We start from the raw sequence: 23,131 nt of genomic DNA, 5'->3' as shown, positions 1-23,131 counted from the left end.
CTTAAGGCAATAAATGAGGTATTCCCTGATTCACCTCAAAGGTATTGTCTTAGGCACATATATGCAAATTTTCAATCTGCTGGATTTAGAGGCCAAGAACTAAAGAAGTGTATTGACAAGGCTAGCTACTCCTACACTAAACATGGGCATGAACTAGGCATGGCAGAGCTGAAAGCACAGTCTGAGGATGCTTGGAAATGGCTCAAAAAAATTGAGGTCTCTACTTGGGCTAGGTTTGCTATGGATCATACTTGCAAAACAGATTTAGTTGTGAACAATCTAAGTGAAGTCTTCAACAAGATGATACTGGATGTTAGGGCCAAACCAATAAGGACAATGTTTGAAGGGATTAGGACCAAGCAAATGATCAAGAGGCAACAAACTAGGGAGAAGTTACAGATTAGCAGGTGGACAATCACACCAACCTACTCAGAGATTTTAGAAGAGAACAAGCAGTATGCCAAGTATTGTCAGGCTGACAGAGCTGGTCCAACAATTTGGCAAGTTACTAGCAAAGAAAAACAGTATTGTGTGGACATGGAAGGGTATACATGTGACTGCAAGAGATGGAACATGACTGGTGTACCTTGCAGTCATGGCATATCTGTACTGACAAAGCAAAAGCTGCATCCTGAGGACTATGTCAATGACTTTTTCAAGAAGCCACTTTATTTGGAGACATACAAAGAAATTATATACCCTGTTCCTGGTCCAGATTTCTGGCCTCACACAAACACTCCAGACATTGAACCTCTTGTGTTCAAAGAAAAGGCAGGCAGAAAACAAACTGCAAGGAGGAAAGGAGAGTTTGAAGTTCCTGCCCCAAGAGACACCAGTAGGATGGGAACAATTACCTGTGGAAATTGTGGGTTGGAAGGACACAAGTATACAAGTTGCAATAAGACTCTTAGGTCTAAACTGCAAATGAGGAAAAACAAACACCAGGTAATTATCAAGCATCAGAGCAATGTTTCCTTTTACATAGTCTAATCTAAGTTAAGTTGGACCTTTAATGTAGGAAAACAGGACAGTCTATGCACCTGCTCCATCTGCTCCAGTACAAACTCCAAGAGCACCAGCCCCTAGTGCAAGAGCACCAGCTCCTGCTGCATCAGCACCAGCACCACATGCAAGAGCACTAGCTCCTGCTGCATCTGGACCAGCTCCTACTACAACAGCTAAAAGGGGTAGGCCTGCGGTGGAGGGAGAGGCAAGGGATTCAGTGCACCAAGATTTGTTGCTGCAACTTCAGATGTTTTGGCTGGTAACAAAAGGAAGAGGTTTGCAAGCAGCAGATTGAGGGGTTATTTGTATGCCAGTGGTAACTGACACTATAAAAAGGTAGAACTTCTCTCTTTGAACCTGTTTGAATTAGTTTAGAACCTGTTTCACTTTGTTTTGAACATGTTTGTACTTTTCTGCATGAGTATGTCTGAATTTGTGTGAACCTGACCGAACCTGACTGTACTTCTATCAAATTTGTGGTGTAACGTGGGCCTGATGGTGGGCTTCCGTGTTGGACCTAACTAACCCACCAAGCCTGCCACACTGTCTACATAAGAGAGGCCACCAGAAACCACTGGATCCCTGCGCCTCCCTCATTCCCCTTGACCAAAACCTAGCCGCCACTGATGGATCCACAGTTAGGAGAGGTAGTTGATGAACAAGACGAGGTTGCTAGGGCTGAAAGGAGGGCCAACCGTCGAGCACAGGCACAGGAGCGACGCCAGAGGATTGCTGCCATGATTATGGCGGAACGGAACCAGAATGACGTGAAGCAGTTCAAGGAGGTGTTCCCAGAAGGAACCAACATCACAGATGAACTAATCATCTGGTGGGCCAGAGACAGGGCATCTTTCCATCGATTCCAAGCAACAAGGAAGAGATGGACTCAGATCCTGGCTGCAGCAGAAGGAAGACAAGATTGGGATTAGTTCAACGCGGTAGTTTCTGACTAAATTGTGGTGTTTCTGAATCTGCTTGTCTTGTGCTCAATATTGCCCTGAATCTTGTTCTTAGTCTTGCTTTGAATCTTGTCTTGTTCTGAACTTTCTGAACTTTATGATTGCAGTGAAGGATGCAGTTCATGAGATGCACCAACCGTGATGAAGACGATGCAATGTGGCTGCCTGAATCTATGTTAAAGACTATGCTTATTTTCTGAACTATCTATGTTTGGGTTGTTGGAAAATCTATGATAAAGACTATGCTTATTTTCTAAGAAATGTATCCATGGCACAATATTTTTAAGTCTGAACTTATGCCTGAATCCATCTATCTGCATTTATCTGAATGTTTCTATACTTGGGCTTTGCTGAAATGTGATTTTTTGGTCACTCTAATTTTTGAAATACTTTGCCATCAACTACTCCACTGTTTGAGCACACAAGTTCCAAGTTGCTGGGTTTCAACAAAGACTTTAATTGCAACACAACTACCACCATTTCTCATCACTCATTCTACCACTTCCCCACTGTCACACTCCACCGCACTTCCTCCACTCCAACATTTAAGTAGCCCAACAACTCACTCTATCTCTGCTCACTCTACCTCTCTCTCGAAAACCTCACTCCACCAACATCCATGGCTGGTTCTTCCTCTACGCCAGACCCATGGCTGAACCCCTTCCCCACCGGCAAGGGCTGGGTTGCCATGCTTTTTGGGTCGGCTCGCGGTGATGAAGACCTCTTCCTCGACTACATGAAGATTGCCATGAGATACAGCAGTGCACAAGGGCTCGTGGATGCATCAGAAGAGGTGAGGAAGAAGGCGACGACTGAGGAGAAGCAGCGCATGGACCAGCGCTATGCAACCCCAGGTAAGGGTATCATGCCCATCGACATGTTGCTGTGGGCAATGAAGGAGGCTTCCATCACAACTTCCTTTATCTTGTCCAGCTTTTCCTTGCACCCATGACCAACCTTAAGGAGCTCAGCAATGACATTCTCCAGCTTCTTCTTCTCTTCTTTAAGGAGATCTTTCTCCACCTCTAGCTCCTTCATGGCCTTCCTTGTGTTTTGGATTATATCAGCTTGACTCTGAAGGATGCACCTTTGTTCTTTCTTGAGCTTAAGCTTCTCCATTTGAAGCTCAATCTTTGCCTGCTCCTCAAGTTGCTTCTTCTTCTCCTTCAGTTCATTGATTGCCTGGCTTATGCAATCCATGTCATGAGATTTGATTCCATCCTGATAATCAAACAACTTGGACACATCATCCACCAGCTGGCTATACTGATTGGCCAGAGAATCAAGCTCCTTCTGCAGTTTTGCAACCTCTATCCCATGAGCCTCATTATCCTGGGCTCTACCAAGGTTCTGCTCATGATACATATCCCAGAGCTTGCTTAAGCACCTTTGCAGAATTACAGGCCAGGGGGCATCTACCCACTCCAGAACACCACAGTTCACACCATCCTGAAAATCAATTTAAATTTACAGTGAACAAGCAAATTCAGAATAACAAATCATAAACAATAATGATATAAGCTACACTAGCTAGTCAGTTCTATACTAAAAATACAATACATCAATATGTTTCATATGTTTCTAGTGCTCTTTGCTACAAGTACAGTATTCAAACATACCAATGTTTTCAGACTTAAAGAAAATTCAGAAAACAGCAACTAAACAGTCTGTTTCCACTACATAGCAGAAATTCAAGCTAATCAAATCCACACCAACTTGGTCCATTACCTCAGTAGCACATCCTATGAATCTCCTGCCAGTGTCAGTGCCTTCAAATGCCACAAACTTGCCCGCCCTCTGCCTGTGCAGGATGCACCTTCTGTCAGATTCAGTCACAAGCCCACAGAAGCTAGGGTCTATCACAGTGTCAGGAGTTTGCTGCAAAAACAAAAGCATATCTATATCAAGAACAACTCACATATATCAACTTAAATAGAAAAATCTCAAATATCTTCAAACCCTAACCCTAACCCTAGAACAGAACAGAGAGGAGAGGGAGAGGATAGACTGAGATGACTTACAAAGTACTCCATCTGCATGCTGCTGAACTCGCTCATGTACTCGTCATCATCGTCCGACGTCTCGTTGCTGTTCGGCCACGACGGCATGGTCGCGGCGTCGCCGGAGCCCGAGAAGAAGAAACAGAAGCAGAGGAGAGCAGAGAGGAGTGGAGTGAGCTCGGGGGAGAGTGAGAGAGCTGGTGGGTGGGGACGAGCGGCCCGGTCGGCCAGGTTATGACCTGGTCCGACCAGGTGCGACCGACGAGCGGCGCTAACGGCCCCCCGCGCGCGCCGTTAGCCGTTAGGCGGGCCGCCAGCCTGGCACGTGGGCCACTCACGTCAGAATCGCGGTTAAAACGGTCAAAACAACCATTCAGTCAACCTGGTAGTTTTTAGTCACGTTTTTACGTTTTTTTGGTAGTTTTCGGCCACTTTTAAAAAAGTGGTAGTTCTGTGGGACGCGAACCCCTAAACTGGTAATTTTTTGTCAAACACTCGTTTACCAGTAGAGGTTCTATGTTGGTAAAGGCAACTGTAATACAAGGAATTTATATCTGGATCATGGGATGCTGTCTCAGTTTAGAAAATTAAAACATTCAACATTTACTTTTCATGTTCTGCACGTGGTCCAGGGCTGCCTGGGACACTGCATCTCTGCAATTGTGCTAAATAACCAGGAAGTGCATTTTGATCACTGATCCCAGGGCATAGAATGCTCTGGTTTCTTGGCAAATGGTAGCTCGTGGTTTCAGATCCTTGTCATCGGATATTGCGCTTGTTTTAGCATTGGGTGCTCCATTGTTTCTCAACGAGTGAAGTCACTGAACGTTTTTGACTTGTGTTATTACTATCACTTTGGCTATTGTGGTACATGATCTCATCTACTATAACTGTCTAAGGAGATGCTGAGTAGTATGCCATTGTTTCAGTTATAAGCATCCTTGCAAATTTATCATGGATGACTATTTTTCAGGTAACTGTGCTGATTTAACCTCCACTAGGAACTGTTAGTTATCTGGTTTTATTGTTTCCCATGCACATGTAGAGTGCTTTCTGTTTTTCAAGATTTCAAAACAGTCTCTTATCTACTCTGCCTGTTAACCAACAAGTACTCTGTTTTCAGATAGCTTGATCATTACATCTACGATAGTACTGTAATTTTCTCCCTTTTGCCTTCTCCTTGTGTGTGAAATCTCAGGGTTTACACTAGTTGGAAATGAAGAAAAAGAAGAGATGTTGAAACGAATGAATGCTGCATGATATGTTATAACAATCAGTACACATACCTTTGAGGATGTGGTGATTTGGAACAGGGGAATCTTGAAAAAACAATTTGCTTCTAGGACTGACATTGTCAGTAATGTGTGTGAACTGTACCTGCTAGGAACAACATTTTTCTTCTGTTTACCAGTAGAGGTTCTATGTTGGTAAAGGCAACTGTAATACAAGGAATTTATATCTGGATCATGGGATGCTGTCTCAGTTTAGAAAATTAAAACATTCAACATTTACTTTTCATGTTCTGCACGTGGTCCAGGGCTGCCTGGGACACTGCAGGTCGATCTTCAGGGAGCAGCGAAGCCGGTTAATTTTTGTCAATAGCAATGGTTTTACCTGATCTGCACTCAGTTTTATATGAGAAAATGCATGAGAGAATCTAGCTACTACTGCACAGTTTTAATTTTCCTATCATATACTGAAAGCGGCTTAAATGCTGCATTAGTAACAAAACGGAGCTATGTGTTCGGTGTTTATAATAGTGTCAATAAAAACAGAATGACAGTGGTATGAACAGAAGTTAGAAATAATTTTTCCCTTTCATTTCCTTTCATGTGCACACACAAACTTTTTTGACATTTCGTTTCATGAAAACAATGATGAATCACAAACATTGCAGCCTTACAGCTTACTTCATTTGCAGGTGAGCATGCTTTGCTTCTCACCCACCGGCACTTCCTCTAACCTACGATAGCGGAATAATTTCCCACAAAAACCAATCAACAATCTACCTACAGGCAGGAGCATAAAAGCCTGGAATATGAGCAAAGACAATGGAGTAAGGGGCCACGGTTATGGGCTCTGTTCCCTCAACCTGCACAGGCTCCAGCTTGGGGATGGCGCCATTGGCACCAGTGGCCAGCACATTGCCATTGAGCAGCATATGTTGGCTCTGCAGGTTCCCATCTTTGGCTGTGAGGTGGTATTCCTGTCTTGCGAGCCCAGCTGTTTCGCCGAGCTTCGGAATGGACCTTGTGTGCTCCTTTGCGACGTGGGGATGCGTGACCTCTTGTGCACCCTCGCTGGTCACATAGATATGGTTTGTGTTGTTGCCACTGAGGTTGATCAGGAGTAGGGTGATCCCTTGCTGGAAAATTCAGAGAGATAAAATTTAGTACAGGTCAGTTGGTTAATACAGTGCCGGTTGCCAAAATGGAAGGGGGGCGTGGATCGCCTGTGCTCGTTACCGAATCTTTTGCGCAATGTGTATAAGCACGGATCTTGTTTGTGCCGTTGAATGTCGTGGAGAGAACCTTGGTTCCCATGAGGCGATGCCATAGCAGAGCACTGCAGAGGAAGGCAGGAATAAGTTGCATGAAGATGGCAAGTTTGGCATCATGTTTCAGTGCACAGGATGTATGGAGCCAATACTTAGCTTGGAAACTAAGTATGTGGTGCCAGATTCTAATAAGTGTAACGATTATGAAGTTATCCTTCGAATAAAAACATTATAATCTCTCTTGTGGCACAAATTTTCAAGAAATTCAGGCATGCGAGTTTACCTGTAGTAATCAGGATTTGGTTCAAATGTTGTTGTGTTGAGCAGGCCATAATTCCCTCCAACCAAGGTTTGCCTGCAATAACTCTTTGTGTCGTACTTTGCGGACATCCCGAGCTGATCCAGGTACCTGAAACATCACCGTGTTGTAGCTGATAAATACTAGTACTTCAGAATTCAGATGATAACTTCAACTGCTCATCATTTTCTCGGCTTACCAGAAACTGAACACAAATGCATCAGTTACAAGGTGGTGGCCACTGTTGTAAGCCCCTCCAGCTTCGCCGACCCACGCGGTGGTGGATGTCCCAGCGGACTTCAGAATCCCCTGAAGATTGCTGAACGTGCTTACCATATTATCGAGGTAAGAGGGGTTGAGAATTTTCTCAACCAGATGCGTGTCAACACCTGATACACCCAAAAAATTCTATCCATTATGCAGGTTCCATGTTTCCAGTCCATGTGCCGAATGGACGGTGAGTCATGGCGAGCATACCGGGGCCTAAATTGTAGATATGGTGAGTGATCACATCCATCTGGTTCGGCTTTGTTTTGGCTACGAGCTCGGTGAACCAACCCGCGTCGAAGAAGCCTCCCGGCGCGATCACCAGCGGTTTCGATCCTTGGTAGGCTTTGTCAACGACTTGGTTCAGGTTGATCACATCCGCGGCATACTGATCTGCACCGACCCGAGTCCCAACTCCACTGCCACTGAGTTCGTTTCCTGCAATGAAACCACGGTAAATTCCCAAAACACCTGTACAAAAGGTACTGCATAGGAAGTTTGTATTTTAAGCAACATTTTGGAAAGACAAGTTGAGGGTATTTCCTAAAAGTGTCCCTTTTTGTACATTGAGTAACGCGTGAAAAAGCAAAGGAGAGCATCATTTAATGATATTTCCCCTTGCTCTTTATAAGTGGTGATAGCTCAGCATCACCTAATCGACGCCGACATACTTGTCTGGGATTTCTTTTGTTCAAACATATCAGGATCTCTCTTGATCATACTTATCAGGATTTCTTTCGTGCCGTAAAGTAACTTCAGAACAATATATTTGTATAAAGATCACGTTGATCAGCATACATACCAAGCTCCCAGCCATAGATATCATATCCCTTGCTGACGGTGTAGTGGATGAAAGAGGCAGCATTGGTGTAATCCCATGGCCCTCCCATGGAGCCATCAGGCATTGGGACCCGGCCATTCAGCGCATTCAGCCCAAAGACAATCTGTGCGCTGCAATCATCACCAAGAGGACAATAAGCCAATAAAGTCATATTATTATTTTCATTTTTGATTTACTTATATGTGTTTTTTTACAGCTACAGAGTTGGGGTTACCGATTACGGTGAAAAATTACCCGGATTTCTGGAAGAAGGCATTGAGCTCGTCCCACCGGTGCATGGGCAGGCAGCCCTGCGTGAACCCGAACATGGCCGATGTGTTCTTGGTGAAGGGGGAGCAGGGCGCACCGGTGTCGCCGGTGCCATAGACCACCAGGTCCTGCAGGGAGCCGCCGAGCCGGAGCCGGAGAGGGGAGAAGGCTGCAGGAACGAAAAGAATCGCCGTGATTGGTACCGTGGAGCTCACTCAATGGAGAGATGCCATGATCGGCACCAGCATGGCAGCATTCATGAAAGCGAAAGGTGATGAGCGTGCCTTACCTTTCACGGCGTTCTGCAGGATCTTGCTGGACAGGTCCTGCAGGGAGGTAAACAAAACAATCATAGCTGGGGTCAGATTATTTTGCCATGTTTGGGAAACCCTGGAGTTTCAGGATAAATTTGAAGGGGATTTTACACAAATTAACCCGGGATAAACGGTGATGCGCGCAAAAATAATAACTGAGTTTAGTTGTTTGTTGTTTCTTTTCAAATAAAAATAGTAAATTTGTGGGTTGTTTTATTGATTGGAATGCAACCATATTTTAAGGATGACATCACAGGGTTAGTGGCAGTAGTTTAATGGTCAGTAGGCACTAGTCTTTTGCATCAGCACATGATTGGAGGGACAAAAACGGAAATGGTCCGAGAGAATTACACTCCATGTAATCTCCTACCCATTCTCTCTCACAAAAGACCCCTACCGTTGCCGACACACACGAAAAACAATCAACGAAAATACCTAAAAAAACACTGCTCGTGCTTACCTTTCACATGTTTTAAACCATATTCGGTACGCAACAATTTCACGAAGACCTCAAGACTTTTTTCTTTTCCATAATACAGAAGGCCTCATTTCCCGCCGAAACCGGGAAATGGCGACGGCGCCAAAAGTGACTAAATTACCTACCTAAAAAATAATTAATTCTATTGCTACAACTGGTATGAGTTCTGAAATTTTGTCATTCTTCTTGTTGAAATCCAATCTGTTTGGAGTGCAAGTAGTGCTCTTATTAAGAAGGTTGGTGGGCAGTGGGCTTTTGCGTCTGCACATGATTGGCAGGGACGGAATTGGAAATGGTCCGACAGAATTGATTATGGGTCCGTGTGATCTCCTCCCTAGGCTGTCAAAATTCCTATCCATTCCAACACAACGCGCCTCCCAAAAGATCCATGGCGCTGCCGACACCCGAAAAACAACCAAACAGAAACATATTATCCTCGGAAACGATGCCCGCGTTCTAAAGAATTCATATGCAGAGCTCAGACAAACAAATTTTTAAAATTTTGCAGAGATTTTCAAGCGTCTCGATAAACAAATTTGAGAGTGAGACAGAGGACAGAAACAGAGAGGGTGTGTGACGTGGGGTTACCAGGTTGAGGAGGCCGGCGCGGCCCCAGGCGCAGGTGCCGTAGTCGCACTTCTCCGGCGGCCACCAGTCCAATGTCGCGCACACGAACGCCGAGTCCGTCTCCGCCACGGCGGCCCGCGCGTCCACCACCACCGCCTCGCCGACCGCGCCTGCTGCACCGGCGCTCGTGCCGTTCACGGCGGCCGAGGAGCCGGCGAGCGAGAGGACGGCCACGGCCCAGACGCAGAAGCAGAGCCTGGCCGCCTGCGGCAGCAGCAGTCCCGCCGCCATGCCGAGCAAGCAAAGAACCAAGAACTACACCGGCTGGCCGGAGGAAAGGGCGGGCAGCAATGCCGCTCTTGCAGGTGAGAGAAGCTAGCTTCTTCTTGCCGCGGCCTTATGCCATGGAGAGAGGGGGAGGGAGAGCGGCGGGGTGTGGTGGTTTTCCGGTGGGGAGATGGGAAGGCCGGCCGCCTTTAATGGCTTTGTGTGTTTGGTGGGAGAAGCTTGGAATCTTTATATGGGGAAGGAGGGAGGTCAGGGAGGGAGGGAGGGAGGGAGGGAGGCAGAGCAAGTTGGCAGAAGAGAGAAAGCATACCATGTCATTGGGGATTTAGGGGGGCAACAGTATATTAATTATTTTGGCCAATGGAAATAGACGACCCTTTGTACTTTTACATTTCGTTTGTTTGAAAAATGCTCATCTCTCTCTCTCTCTTTGTATTTCGTCCCGCTTTATAAATAAAGCAACAACCGAACAAAAATACACGGCCAGACGATAGAAGGTGATGAGGTAGCTCCCATACACCGCCGATCCCATGATAACCGAAACACGTAGGATGAGCGCCGATCTTTGAAAAATGCTCACCTCATACGCACACATGGTTCCTACAGGATTTACCCCAAAAACACATTTTTGTAAATTTCAAGAATGGACATATGTTTGTACGCGCAAATTTTGAAACCAAAACATGAACATATGCGGCCTGTTACAAATGAAAAGGTGTGGTTTAATGTGATTAGTGGAAGATTTATTTTTGTTAGACTTTGGCAACCTGTTGTTGTTGCCTCTCTGGGTTGCTTATGGGTTGAGGGAGGATATTTTTTTGAAGCTGACTCCTGCATAGCTAGTTGGTTTATGACAAGAATGGTTCTTATGGACAAAAGGACTGGGTTCAAGTGGAAGTGTGGAACCCGTTCAATGTTTATGGGGCTGCTCATTCATTGGATAAGGACATGTACATGTTGATTTGGTTTAGATGCTAGGTTTTAATAACTTTCCCTGTGTAATTGGTGGTGACCTTAATATTATTAGAAGAGGTAAAGAGAAAAATAAATGCAAGAAGCTCTCAAAGTGGTCCTTTTTCTTTAGTTCTATTATTGGCCATTGGGGTCTAAAACAGTTTGAACTCTATGGTAGAAACTTTACACGGTATAGTAATCGAGTTGAGCCACTTTATGTTTAAAACATGATAGAATTTTGGTTCGCCCTCCTTGGCATCAACATTTTGATTAGTTACTGTTAAAATAAATCCGAGGCCCTCCGTCGATCTACCGAGGATCAAGCAATCACACCAGCACGACACCGAGATTTGTTAACGAGGTTCACCGATGGCTACATCCCCGGGGCATGACTACGGGCGCTCCTTCCCATGACACCGTCAAAATACCGCACCCCGGCCGCCCGGCCGCCGGCGCACGCCGCCGGCTCCCCCGCGTGCCTGTGCTATTATGTTGGCATAGGTTACATCGTGTGTCTACCCCGATATATATGAGAGGCCTAGGATACAAGTGTCCTATTAGGACACAACTCCTACCCTGTCTACACACAGTCCAAAACCAAGTCCAACTGTAACCTACCTTGTACAATAATATTTGACACAATTCTAACAGTTACTATCTAGACACTTGTAAGCATAGTTTTAAAAATGGACCAGTGATTGAACCGCTGTGGCTCTTGGTTTAGGTGTTCACCGATCGGACTGTCGGTTCACCGGTTCGATGCCCAGTTTTTAAAGACATAAAATATTTATGATTAGCGATAAATACACCAATCAATAATAAAAATATGTGCAACATAATGCCAGAGTAAATATCTTTAGCATCTCATGAATAATATGGTACTATGGCATACAACTACAAAGTAATACAAGTATATAACTGGATACAAGTCCACAACCAATATGACCAACCCAAAAGTATATAGTACCACATATTTTGACAGCTAATATCCAATCAAAATAACAATTAGCAATCAATATAGTAAACGGAAAAAACATATGCAAAATCTTTAATTCTCTTCTCTAATCTCTATTGTGTACAGATACAGACTTTAGGTTTATTAAGTATACAATATATAAGGATGAGTTTTTTATTGGTTTGGTTTAGATGCTAGGTATTAATTACTTCCGGTGTGTAATTCGTGGTGACCTTAATATGCAACTAGAAGAAGTAAAGAGGGAAACAAATGTAAGAACCTCTCAAGGTGGTCATTTTTCATTAATTTTGTACTGAACATAGGGGTCTGAAAGAGCTTGAACTCTTCGGTAGAAACTTTACATTGTCTAATAATCAGAATGATACATTTATGTTAAACTAGATAGAATTTTTGACATCCCTTCTTCAGAGCAACAATTTCCATTAGTTACTGTTATGACACTTTTAAGTTGTATAAGGGCATCTCCAACGCTGATCCTTAAACCGCCTGCATTCGTCCTAGATCGGGTTGTCCAGACGTGTTTTGTCATCCACCACGGTAACCCATCCGTCCGTGGACCGGCCCGGTAGTCCGTTTTCCCGCAAATCGAAAGCAAGCCGGGGGGGGGGGGGATGCGGGCATCTGGGACCGCATGCATCCAACGATCCGGTCCCACCCAAAAACCCTCCCGCATGAAGCGGTTGCCGCGCATTTATGCCGGTCAGCGCCACTTCAGAGGGGACTTGACATGCCGGCATTAATGTTGGTCAGAGCGACGTGACCGGGCGAGCGGCGCAGCCGCTTCAATGCAGGCGCGCCAACCGAGAAACCTACGCCGTCCATTGCGTCGCACTGAAGTCGGCTTCCAATCCCTTCGCCTGGCCATCGCACCTATTTAAGCACGCCACCGGTGCCATCCAGACCGCACCACTCTTCGACTCACTGCTCTGGCGTCGGCGACAGCATCATGTCCACACCATGCTGAAGTCATGGTTCTCCATGTGCAGACGGTGATGGTTCCGGATCTCCCACCAGATCATGGCACCACCGTCCTCGCTCTCCGGGGCCCTTGGGCTCCACGGCCACCGGCTCCTGCGACAGCACCGTGTCCACACCATGCTGAAGTCATGGTTCTTCATGTGCAGACGGTGATGGTTCCGGATCTCCCACCAGATCATGGCACCACCGTCCTTGCTCTCCGAGGCCCTTGGACTCCATGGCCACAGGCTCCTACGACAAGGAGGAGATTATTATCTAATATTCTCCGGCGATGAGGAGGACCAGGTATCGCCGCGGTACCCGTTCCTCCTCTAGAAGGTCGCGCCACAGACGAGGAGTTTCTTGAAAAAATCTAGTTGCTGATGGAACGGTCGCTCTAGTACGTGGTCCGGCACCACCCACGCATCGCAGGCCATCGTGAAGGAGTCACACTCCCCGCCACGCTACCGCGGCAAGCAGGAGGCGGTGTCTCCTCTCCACCGTGTTAAAGTGGATTCCCCCGCCTCCCACACACAAAACCATAGTGTCCAAATCAAGCGCGGGGTGAAGGAGGAGCCAGTGTCACCGTTGTAGCTACTACGCCCGGATCGATGGGCATGGGTCGCCGCCGAGACGCAATTGGCTCGGCCAGGTCCTCCACCACGTCGATGGCCGTGGCAGCGGCGACTCCTCGTCATCGCGGGTTATCGTGTCGGCTGAGGATCCACGCTCGCCGAGTCAGACGAGGCGCCAGCCGGTGTCTGCAACGACCCTCAGCTAGCGGCGGCCTGGGCCCTTGACCAGTCTATTACCACCGTGGAGACGGTCGTGCGACACCGCCACCGCCTAAAAAGGGAGCTCGCCAAGATTGGCGAGGAAAGGTTGCTAAGCGACACGTCAGCCAATGCTTGCAGGGGCAAGACCGCAGCCAGGGCTCCGTGACCGGGGTCGGCATTGGCCGCGGCGGCCCTCCGCATGGTGCAGGAGGAAGTGGAGTGGCTCCTCTGCGAGTGTCAGGCGGTTGCAAAGCAAGGTTTCCGCTGCCCCCATGCCCTTCCGCCGTTGGAAGTACTACCACGGTGAAACGACGGTGACGGCGGTGCTGCCGGCCGGGGCGGCTATGCATACAGATCAAAGTCCGGTACAAGTTAGCCTCCTAGTTTTTTTTAGTTTTTAGTTAAACGGACGAAATATTATACGTTTTATGTGAATTATGTCCGAACTTTGCTTAATTCGGTCGTGTGTGATGAATTTTTCCCATTTGTTAAATTTTGCTTTCAAATGCATGCGGACACGGTTGGATGGCCAGCTCTGACATTAGAAACTAGAAAGGGGAGGTCCACTCTCACTTTCCGGGGTAAAAATAGCATCGACCCGTGGATGCAAAAGAACGGGCTTTTTGGACCAATAAGGTGTAGTATATGCAAAAACTAACAGGCTTTGGTGCTTTCTACCCACAAAAGAGCAAAGCTTCGGTGATTGATCGTACCAGTAGTTAAATGACACCTTCGGAAAACCACATATACTCAAGGAAGTTTCCTTTTTGGTGTGTACATGCAAGTGGTGTAGTATCTTTGGAGGGAGGGAGGGAGCTCTTTTGGTTTGATCGACGCTGGCTTTGCCGATCGCAGAGCTGGAAAGCTCGTCTCATGGCGGCCGTGAGTATGGACACTGGACACGACAAAGCTAGCAGCAGAGCAGAGAGGTTCCAGCTGCGTGCGTGGATGCATGCATGCATGTATCTGCAACCTCTGCGGCTTAACCGTAATCTATGCCGGGAAAAGACACTGCCATGATCGTCGGCACGCCGTCCAGGAACGAATCGGGTTCCGGTCATGGTCAGCAAGAACAAAAATGCACCGACTCATCCACCAACCAAAACAGTGAGGCGAACCGGGCCAGTGTCATTTTCTTCTGTTTCACGGACTGTGTCACATTGCGGTTTCAGAACGTGCGTTACATTGGTCAGTGACCAGGGTCCTGCCTCGCTGTATACAGGCATGCATACACATCGGCGCCCGCACAAGGCCCAATCAGATCCGCGCAGAAAGAAAATAGGTTGTTTGGTCATCTGTGTTCACTGTTTGGCATGCATCGCATGATGATTAAAGCACCTTCCAGCCAGGGCCGCTAGAAACACTTGAATCGGCAGTTTTTTCACAGCCAAGCCCGCGGGATGCACGTGGACGGAGGCCGTTGCACGCGAGAAGTCACGCTCTAACGCCGCGTTGTTTCCTGAAGCGTCGGCAATAATTACCCTCACCACTCTCTCTCCCCTCTCCAACTCTCACACCGGTGGCGGCGATCAGCAGAGAACAGCAAGGCAACCACCTGCCTCCATCACCGGGATAAGCAACATCACCTGCAGCACTGCGGCAATGGCGGTAAGCCTATTTTCACCTCCTCGCTTACTATTTCGTATTCAATCTGCGTTTAGATTTGGTCCGCGTAATCCATCCGTGTTCTACGGGAATGGGGAATCGGGGTAAATAGCCATAGGATTGATCAAAACTTCTTCATGACTACTAAGTAGCGATGGATTTTAGGGTTCCAATCAGGATTGAGTACAAGGGAAATGGGGGTTCGAGGTTAACCTTACACAGTAGCTTTAAATCCTAGTCGCGGCGATTCTGGAGGCGCTTGGAGCGGCGAGACCCTTGGCCTTGTTGTCCTCCAGCTGTCCCATAGCATGCATCGTCTCGTCATCCTCACCGTCGGCCAGATCGATTGGCGTACTACACTGGCCTGGCTCTGGCGCCCTGACCACCACCTCCACCCCTTCTTTTTCCTCCCCCGACTCCAGAGTGATGACCTCCGGCGCCACCAACGTCCTAGTCCAGAACGTTGCGGCATGCTGGTCTTGAGGAGCCCTATACTCCCTGTACTTGGCCCATCTCGCCCAATGTCCAGCATCGCCGGAGCTGGCCTGATTCATGGCCCAATGCAGGATGTCCACTGACATAGCACCCTTCACTAGGTCAGGAATCGGTGTCTTCAATTCCTCCGTCATCGCCTTCTTCATCACAGTGTCTGCCTCCTTGTGCATGTCTTTGATGCTGGTGAAGTTCGAGCATACTTCCATGGTGTTCTCGAACTTGGTGTGGTCACCGAGTGAGCACCCGAGGAAGAAAGCCCTCCATCCAATGCCCCAGGGGAAGGGGTTGGGGTTGGAGTTGGCGATGGAGAGGTGGAAGACGATTGAGAGACAGAGAGGGTTAATTGAGTGCGATGTGTGGGTAAGTAGTGAGTGTTTGGGTAGGTAAATATATGGAGTTTGGACGATAGGATTTAACGTCGATCAACCTTTGAACTTTGTGTTGTTCATAATGCAGATCGAGACGGAGAACAAGGGCAAGGAGGTGGTGGCATCAATGGAGAAGGGCAAGGAGGTGGTGACGACCATGAAGAAGGGCAAGGAGGTTGCGCCTCCCATGGAGGTGGTGCCGCCCACGAACGAGGACGTGGTGCTGGAGGATCCCCCCAGCGGCAAGCGCCAGAACTACGAGAACTACCATGAGGAGGGGGCCAACTCACTTCTGCAAGGTGATCCTTGCTCCGAAGCTGGAGTGCCTGCCTATACCCCTAGACTTCACGAAGCACTTCCCGGACGTGCCGACAGAGTTCAAACTGATGACGAACACCAGATGCGCATGGAGGGTGTCGTGGAATTGTCACGGCAGATGTCCTAGTGTGAGGACTTAGTCGTGAGGCCAACGCAATTAGGTAGTAGCTTGAGAGGGGTTGATCAGGATGAGAGACGTGAGGTAGGTTAACACACAAGAGAAGGGTTTAGACAGCTTCGGGCCCCGGGAAACATCATCGGGTAATAACCCTACATGCTCTTTGTGGCTAGGTCTCATTATGCTCATGTGGGAGTCACCGCATAAGCCGGCTCCCCTTTGTGTATCTAGCCTTAGAGATTATCCCCCCTCTTGGGGTGCCCTGCCCCTCCTTATATAAGTTGAAGGGGTGGGTTACATGTAGAGACCTAGTCGGATTAAGACTTAAACTATTCTGACCTTTTATCACGGGCTTCCTCCATGGGCTTCTTAATGTCTTGGGCTTCTTAACATCTCGGGCTTATTAACCCCAGGCGACTCTGTCTGCCGGGTTATAACTGTCTCCGGCTTACAACTGTCTGCCGGCTTACAACTGTCTGCCGGCTTACCACTGTCTGTCGGCTTACCAATGGGTCACCAGGCTCGGCCGGGTCATCAGTGAATCGTCAGTCCTCGGGCGGTTTACCAATGAAATACCAAGTCCCAGCCGGGTCATAACTCCGGCCGGGTCATACCGCGGCCCGACAGAGGGTCACTGTCCGGCTGATGAACGACAGGTTCACCCTCGATCAGGGTTCGCCAGCGTCCACCAGATCATGATCGGGTACATGGTGACCTCCAAATTGCTCACTCTCGACACCCTGAAGGCCATCGTCTTCAATGACGATGGCATTGAAGTGGTGACCAAGTGTGGGAGGCACGACGACGCCTTCGCCGTGAACGTCTAGAAGAGCTATTTGTTGTGCATTCCGGTTTGGTTTTGACTATGTCGTATTGGTTTGCTTAAAAACTGCTTGGTTTAAGTGTCGTACTATGTTAAAAACTGCTTGATTTGGTTTAGAACTATGTTTATATGCTATCTATTTGTGTTTCTTTGGTTTGTTCTGCCTGCCTAGTATGTTGGTAACCTCACCACCTCGACGAGGGTATTATCAGACAACATGCGTTGCATGTAACCAAACACCATGGCTTGTGTTTTCGCCTAAACAAGCCGGCAATCAAACAGCCTACCTTTCGTTCCGCCCCACGCAGGCTAGAGGATATGCATGCAACCAAACAACATATAGATGTTGATTTTTTGCCTGTTTTTATTAGTCAGGCTCAACTCAATATTGAGATTTTTTAACTATGCAATTAAGCGAACTTAAGGGGAGTCTTAGCACAATGGTAAAGTTGTTGCCTTGTCACAGGTTCGAGTCCAAGAAATAGCCTCTTGCAGAAATGTAGAGAAAAGTTGCGTACTATAGACCCAAAGTGGTCGGACCCTTCCCTGTACCCTGTGCAAATGGGAGCTATGTGCACCGGGCTGCCCTTTTTTAAATTTAAGCAAACTGTAGAACAAACACATAATCGAGGCAATCCTGATGCAAGTAAAATTTCATACACTGTATTCTATTGTCGAATTTCAAAACAAACACTTGTAACAATATCTAAACATCATATAAAATGTATTTGCATGTATCTATTATGAACTTTTTTACTGCAGAACATAACTGGATTTCCTATCCTTTGAACACACACCAAAATGCCTGTGGAAGCTGGAATTTTTTGGGAGCTTTTGTAAAGGTTGGTATTTCGTTCCTGGAGAATGTCAGGTGCCAACCCTGCCTTGCAAGTGTGTGTGAGTTGTTAGCTTGTTGTGTACATCCACTACCGGCCTTCATAGCCGGAGCCACCACGACTCCACTGGACACCTGCTCCGTGCCAACAGACAAGGCAACGTTGGTGCACCTGCATGCATCAATCGTCCTCGATTTGGCATAATAAAACTCATATATAATCTGCGGCGCCGGGTCACCCAAACCGCCACGGGATTATCTCTTTAATTACTTTATTACACGGCCTTGTCAGGCTGTCAATTTCCTCTGCGCTACGAGACCATGACCAAATGTCCAAATCTTTTCCATGTCTTGAGTGAGAGAAGAAGTGGATAAACAGAGCCGACAGAACAGAGAGACACGTGCAAATTCAGTGGTTGTTTTTACCCCAAAACTGCCATGTACATCCACAATCTTAATCACCGTGGCGTGCCCGTCGCCGGCCCATGTTACTGCTCGCTGTCATCTTGCTGCGACCAATAATGATTCAGCAAGTGAAACATCCAAGAGATAACTACTAGTTCAGCGGTCTCATCATAGCTCGTAGGACTATGCTGAGTTGTTGCAAAGTTGAAACACATGACCCGTCATCCGGCCTGTCCTTCTGTTTTTTGGAAAGCATGGGCGTAAATATCAGCAAGTGTGAGAGCATGTGTCGGCAATAATTGGCACGTGATGTTTTGGTGTGTGGCGTAGGATTAGATGAGATGAGATCCGAGGAGGGGACATGGGCATGGCACCAATGCGCCCTATGCTATGGTATGCTATGCATCCGTATTATTGGACTGGATAGTGCATGGTAGGCCACCCTAGTACGTACAAGCCATTAATCATGCAAATCAAACTCTCTTTTTTGGACGTGTTTAGCTTGCGAACGTTCGCTGGGAGGGGCGATATTTTGAACGATTTCGCTGACAGTTTTAGTTGTGAGGGGGACAACAACTTTTTCAGAACAACATAACAGTTTCTTCATAAGGCATTTTTGTTTAAAACTATCACCGTTTGATGTCGCCGAGCAACTACAACAGTTAGAAAAAAAGAGTTCGCTTGCCCCTTCCCAGCTAACGTTCACCAAGTAACATTAACATTTCTTTTTTTGCAAAAATCATGCAAATCAAACTGTTCGTGACTCGGTCATTTGAGCTTGTGCAATGGTAGTAATGCTTCCATGCATGTGCATTCTTTACTTTAGATGGAGTTTTTTTTTACACATGCATGCATGCATCGATCCCTAGCTTTTCTCTGGCCTTCACGGTTGAAACGACACACCATCTGCAAAGTACATAGATGGATCTTTGCGTCGTGCACGTAGAGGAGATTATTATTAGCAGAGGGGGCATCCAGAAGATCGATGGCTCTGCCGACTGCCTTTGCTATGTTCATCTGCTTTTGCCTTCCTTGGCTTGTGGACGGGACAAGGTCGATGAGGCAGCCCTATGGTCTATGGACGATGGTAGTAGCCCCATGCATAACCGAACAAGTGATGGGCAAGACAGCTACTCTTCTAGATAGGGTTTGGTTTGGTTTGGTTAGTTGGTTCGCTCGCACGTTCGCCAGGGGGACGCCATGGCGAAATTGACGCCGCACCTAACTGAACTCAACGTTCACGCATAGGGCCGGTGTTCGGATTTATTACCTACGGGAGCGACCGGCCACACGGTGTTATACATTCCTTTAGAGCATCTACAGTGGGGCGTCTCAAACCCGTCTCAGACGCCTAGACGGATGACTCGATCACTGCCTGGTAACAAAAATGCAACCAAGATGGGCTCCTTAGACAAACCTCAAACGTCCGGGCTGACCGGCACCCCTAATATACAGCCCAAATATGGGGGCGGATATGAGGGCGTCCGGTGCGTCCGCCATGTCGTACTGACGCTGGGGTCCAACACGTAAACAGTCCAAAACCCGGCGATCTGAAGCTCGTCTCCTTCATCGGACAGATGTCGCCGTGTGGTGCCGCTCCGGCAAGCCGCATAGTGCCTAGCCCAGCTATTTAAGCCGACCCCTGACACCGAAACCCTACCCCTCTACATTTTCCTCCATCCGTCTGCCGCCGCCGCCACTTTTCACTCCCAGTCCGCTACCATTAGTAGCCATGCCCCCACGCCACTAACAAGCTACCCGTATCTGACGTCAGAGCACCGGTTGCAGCTCCTTGAGCATATCCGGGCAGGGCGTGAAGCCCGGATCACCGCGGGGATGCAGTGGATCCGGAGGAGGAGTTGGAGGAGGAGGAGGAGGAGAGAATGTGGGGGACGCGGATCTGCAGGCGGAGTAGCAGGCCATCCTCGATTCTCTCCGCTTGGAGTTGGATGTGGAGGCCAAACGCCGCCGTCGGCGGGAGATGGAGGCAGAGCACGCCGCGGAGGAGAAGGAGATGCTCGCCTACATGGATGAGGTTGAGGGGGAGAAGGAGTCGGAGCCCTCTTACGCGCCCGTCCACCCGGTGCCTGGCACCAACATCGTGGGCATCTCCAACGACGAATCGTAGGTAGGCTATCGTAGTGCATAGGTTTATTTTTGCATGGTTGTATAATTTAAGGGATGAAATATGAGAGACTCGGATGCAGAGTACCAAATTTGTGGCGTGACCGGTCACTGTCCGCGGACGGGTCCGGTCGCGTCCACTAGCGTTTAAGAGGTCGGATTTGCTAAGTTCAACTGTAGATGCTCTTACTTTGAACTGTACTTTCATGTTCATCCAAAAAATGGCTCTATGCTACTCGCTCCCTCGCATGATGTAAGAGTGTTTTTTATATCATGGGGAGGAGGGAATAGCATTTTTTTTGAGCTGGCTCTATACGCACTTACCTGTCGACCGACCGAACAATCAAGAAGAGTACATAGCGGGCATAGTAAGCAACGTAGGCAAAAATTTACGAAAAAACTAACGCCCACACATGTGGGCGTTTGCACATCGCCCACACACCTCCATCACTACTTATTTTGCCATATATGAACAGATGACATCAGAAGAAATCTTTTTGATTTTCGGCTTAAAAATGTTTTATCTCCTAATTAAAAAAATGAATTAAAAATCCGTTTTCATCATTAAATCCGTCTCGACGAGATCTTCAAAACTAGACCCCATGTTGATATGTTTCGACGAAAATTTTTTTTGCCCAAAAGTTGCCATGATGTTTACACTGTAGTTGCCATAGTGCTTAAACTAAAATTGCCATGTGGCAATTTTAGTTTGTAGATCATGACAATTTTAGTTTTTCGATGATGGCAATTCTAGTACTTTGACCATGAAAATATATTTTTTATGAATCATGACAATTTTAAGTGCATGTATCATGGCAATTTTAATATATGCTGCATGGCAAGTCTAGTTTCTTAATTCCCCATTTTATAATATGACAAAATTTACTTTTAAATGTAGAAGAAAATAGCTGAAACATATCATGGCAACTTCAGTATAAACATCATGACAATTAATGTGCAATAGACACGGCAACGGCAACTTTTAACCCAAAAAAATTCGTCGAAATATATTGATATGAGATCTAGTTTTGAAGATCTCGTCGTGAGAGATTTAATGGTGAAAACGGATATCCAATCGAATTTTTCATTTAAGAGAAAAACATTTTAAAAACAAAAAATCGAAAAAAGATTTTCACATGCACGCATGCGGTGACATGACGTAGTCTGTGTGCTATAGGGCGTGTGGACGAGTTTGTCTCTCACCACACGTATGGACGTTAGCGTTATCCAAAATTTAAGAGGAAATTGAGGAGCCTTGAATGGATTCGTACGTACAGCCGGCTTGTGTGTGGTGAAGCACCGAAGCAACACGTAAGTACGTATATACCTGCGGTGATCGTATCTTTCAAGTCGTTCACGTATGGTGCACATTCACCAACCGGCCGGGTGCGTCAGAATCATGTTGCTTGGCTCGGCATATGCCGGCAGGTTGTTCCATTCCACCCGCTAGGTTAGCATTAAGAGTCTCTTCACATTTAGAGTCGCGTACGTTGGATGTTGTCCAGGCATACAAGAAACGGTATATTTAATTAGCGTTGATGTAACGCCATCAGTGGGGGTTTCTCTCCTCAGTCGACCAAAGCAGCAGAGCACGCGGCCGCACCGTTGGCGAAAACGAAATTCAGTTTGAGGGAATATCGCCTTCAGCATACAGCCATACACCACGATTAGCAAAGTGTGTTCCCGGCCGCAACAGCAAAGAAAGATCAGCAAAGTGTGGCGCAACAAAGCGTATATGCGTGACAAGTAACTATCTCAACAACACTAAGATAGTAAGATGGGAAAGTGGCACTGTTGTGTCGATGTTGAACCACGTACAAATGCGTTGAAAATTGGAGATGTTGTACAATCTTTGGTCCATAAGCACTCTACTTACTCCAGTGACCATACATTGTTGTCCACTCCAAAAATGCATTACTATATTATTATTACTTTGTTTTTTTACTAACGAAGCATCACTTACTACACCCCTTGTTCATTAATACAAGATATTTTGGCAGTTTGAATTTTCAAAACGTCTGAAAATTCGCAGGGGCGCGTTGGTGCGGGAGCGCGCACCTGCTCAGCTCTGCCTGGCCGCCCGATTGCCTCGCGATCTGCGAAGTAGTAGGATTCCATCAAATTTGAAGTTTTAATCTTGAAACTTATGATTTTCTTGGTCGCTCATGTCAAGTTTTAGAGTTGAAACTTTATGCGACTTTTTCTTCAGTTGTAGGTACTAAAGTTGTGATTTTGTCGGTCGCTCATACTAAATTTTTGAAGTTAAAACTTAACTTATTTTTTTAAGATCATCAACACATATTAAAATGGATTTTATTTGAAAACTCTTGTCAGGAAAACACATAATTTAATTTGAACTTTATGTTCAAAATATATGAAAGATTAAAAATTAAAAGCCAAAAGAGCGTGAGGGCCTCAGTGACCCCGCTTCTGCGTGCCACAAATGCTCTCCCCTAAAATATCTTATATTGCGAACCAACTTGTGGTTGGGATGGTTAGGTAGGCAGTGGTATCCACAACCCACCAGGGTTCAAGTCTTGGTGCTCGCATTTATCCTGGATTTATTTCAGAATTTCCGGCGATGCGCTTTCAGTGGGAGGAGACGTTCCCGTCG

General features: G+C 46.9%; 1 protein-coding gene across 1 annotated transcript; it reads right to left on the bottom strand.

Annotated features, from left to right (window-relative positions):
• Nucleotides 1–5,762: 5,762 nt before the first annotated feature.
• On the bottom strand, nucleotides 5,763–9,981 carry LOC109770916 (heparanase-like protein 3). The gene is made up of 9 exons (XM_020329631.3): nucleotides 9,497–9,981; nucleotides 8,406–8,442; nucleotides 8,102–8,285; nucleotides 7,829–7,977; nucleotides 7,237–7,464; nucleotides 6,959–7,148; nucleotides 6,745–6,870; nucleotides 6,430–6,529; nucleotides 5,763–6,329 (listed from the first exon to the last, which is right to left on the bottom strand). Exons 1-9 carry the CDS (start codon nucleotides 9,764–9,766, stop codon nucleotides 5,970–5,972), a joined length of 1,644 nt encoding a protein of 547 aa, XP_020185220.1. The 5' UTR covers nucleotides 9,767–9,981; the 3' UTR covers nucleotides 5,763–5,969.
• Between the last annotated feature and the right edge of the window lie 13,150 nt (nucleotides 9,982–23,131).

Source organism: Aegilops tauschii, chromosome 6, assembly GCF_002575655.3.
Source record: "Aegilops tauschii subsp. strangulata cultivar AL8/78 chromosome 6, Aet v6.0, whole genome shotgun sequence".
In the NCBI taxonomy this organism is placed as follows: domain Eukaryota; kingdom Viridiplantae; phylum Streptophyta; class Magnoliopsida; order Poales; family Poaceae; genus Aegilops; species Aegilops tauschii.
The sequence above is the reverse complement of the archived record's forward strand: the minus strand, read 5'-3'. Positions and strand labels throughout refer to the sequence as shown.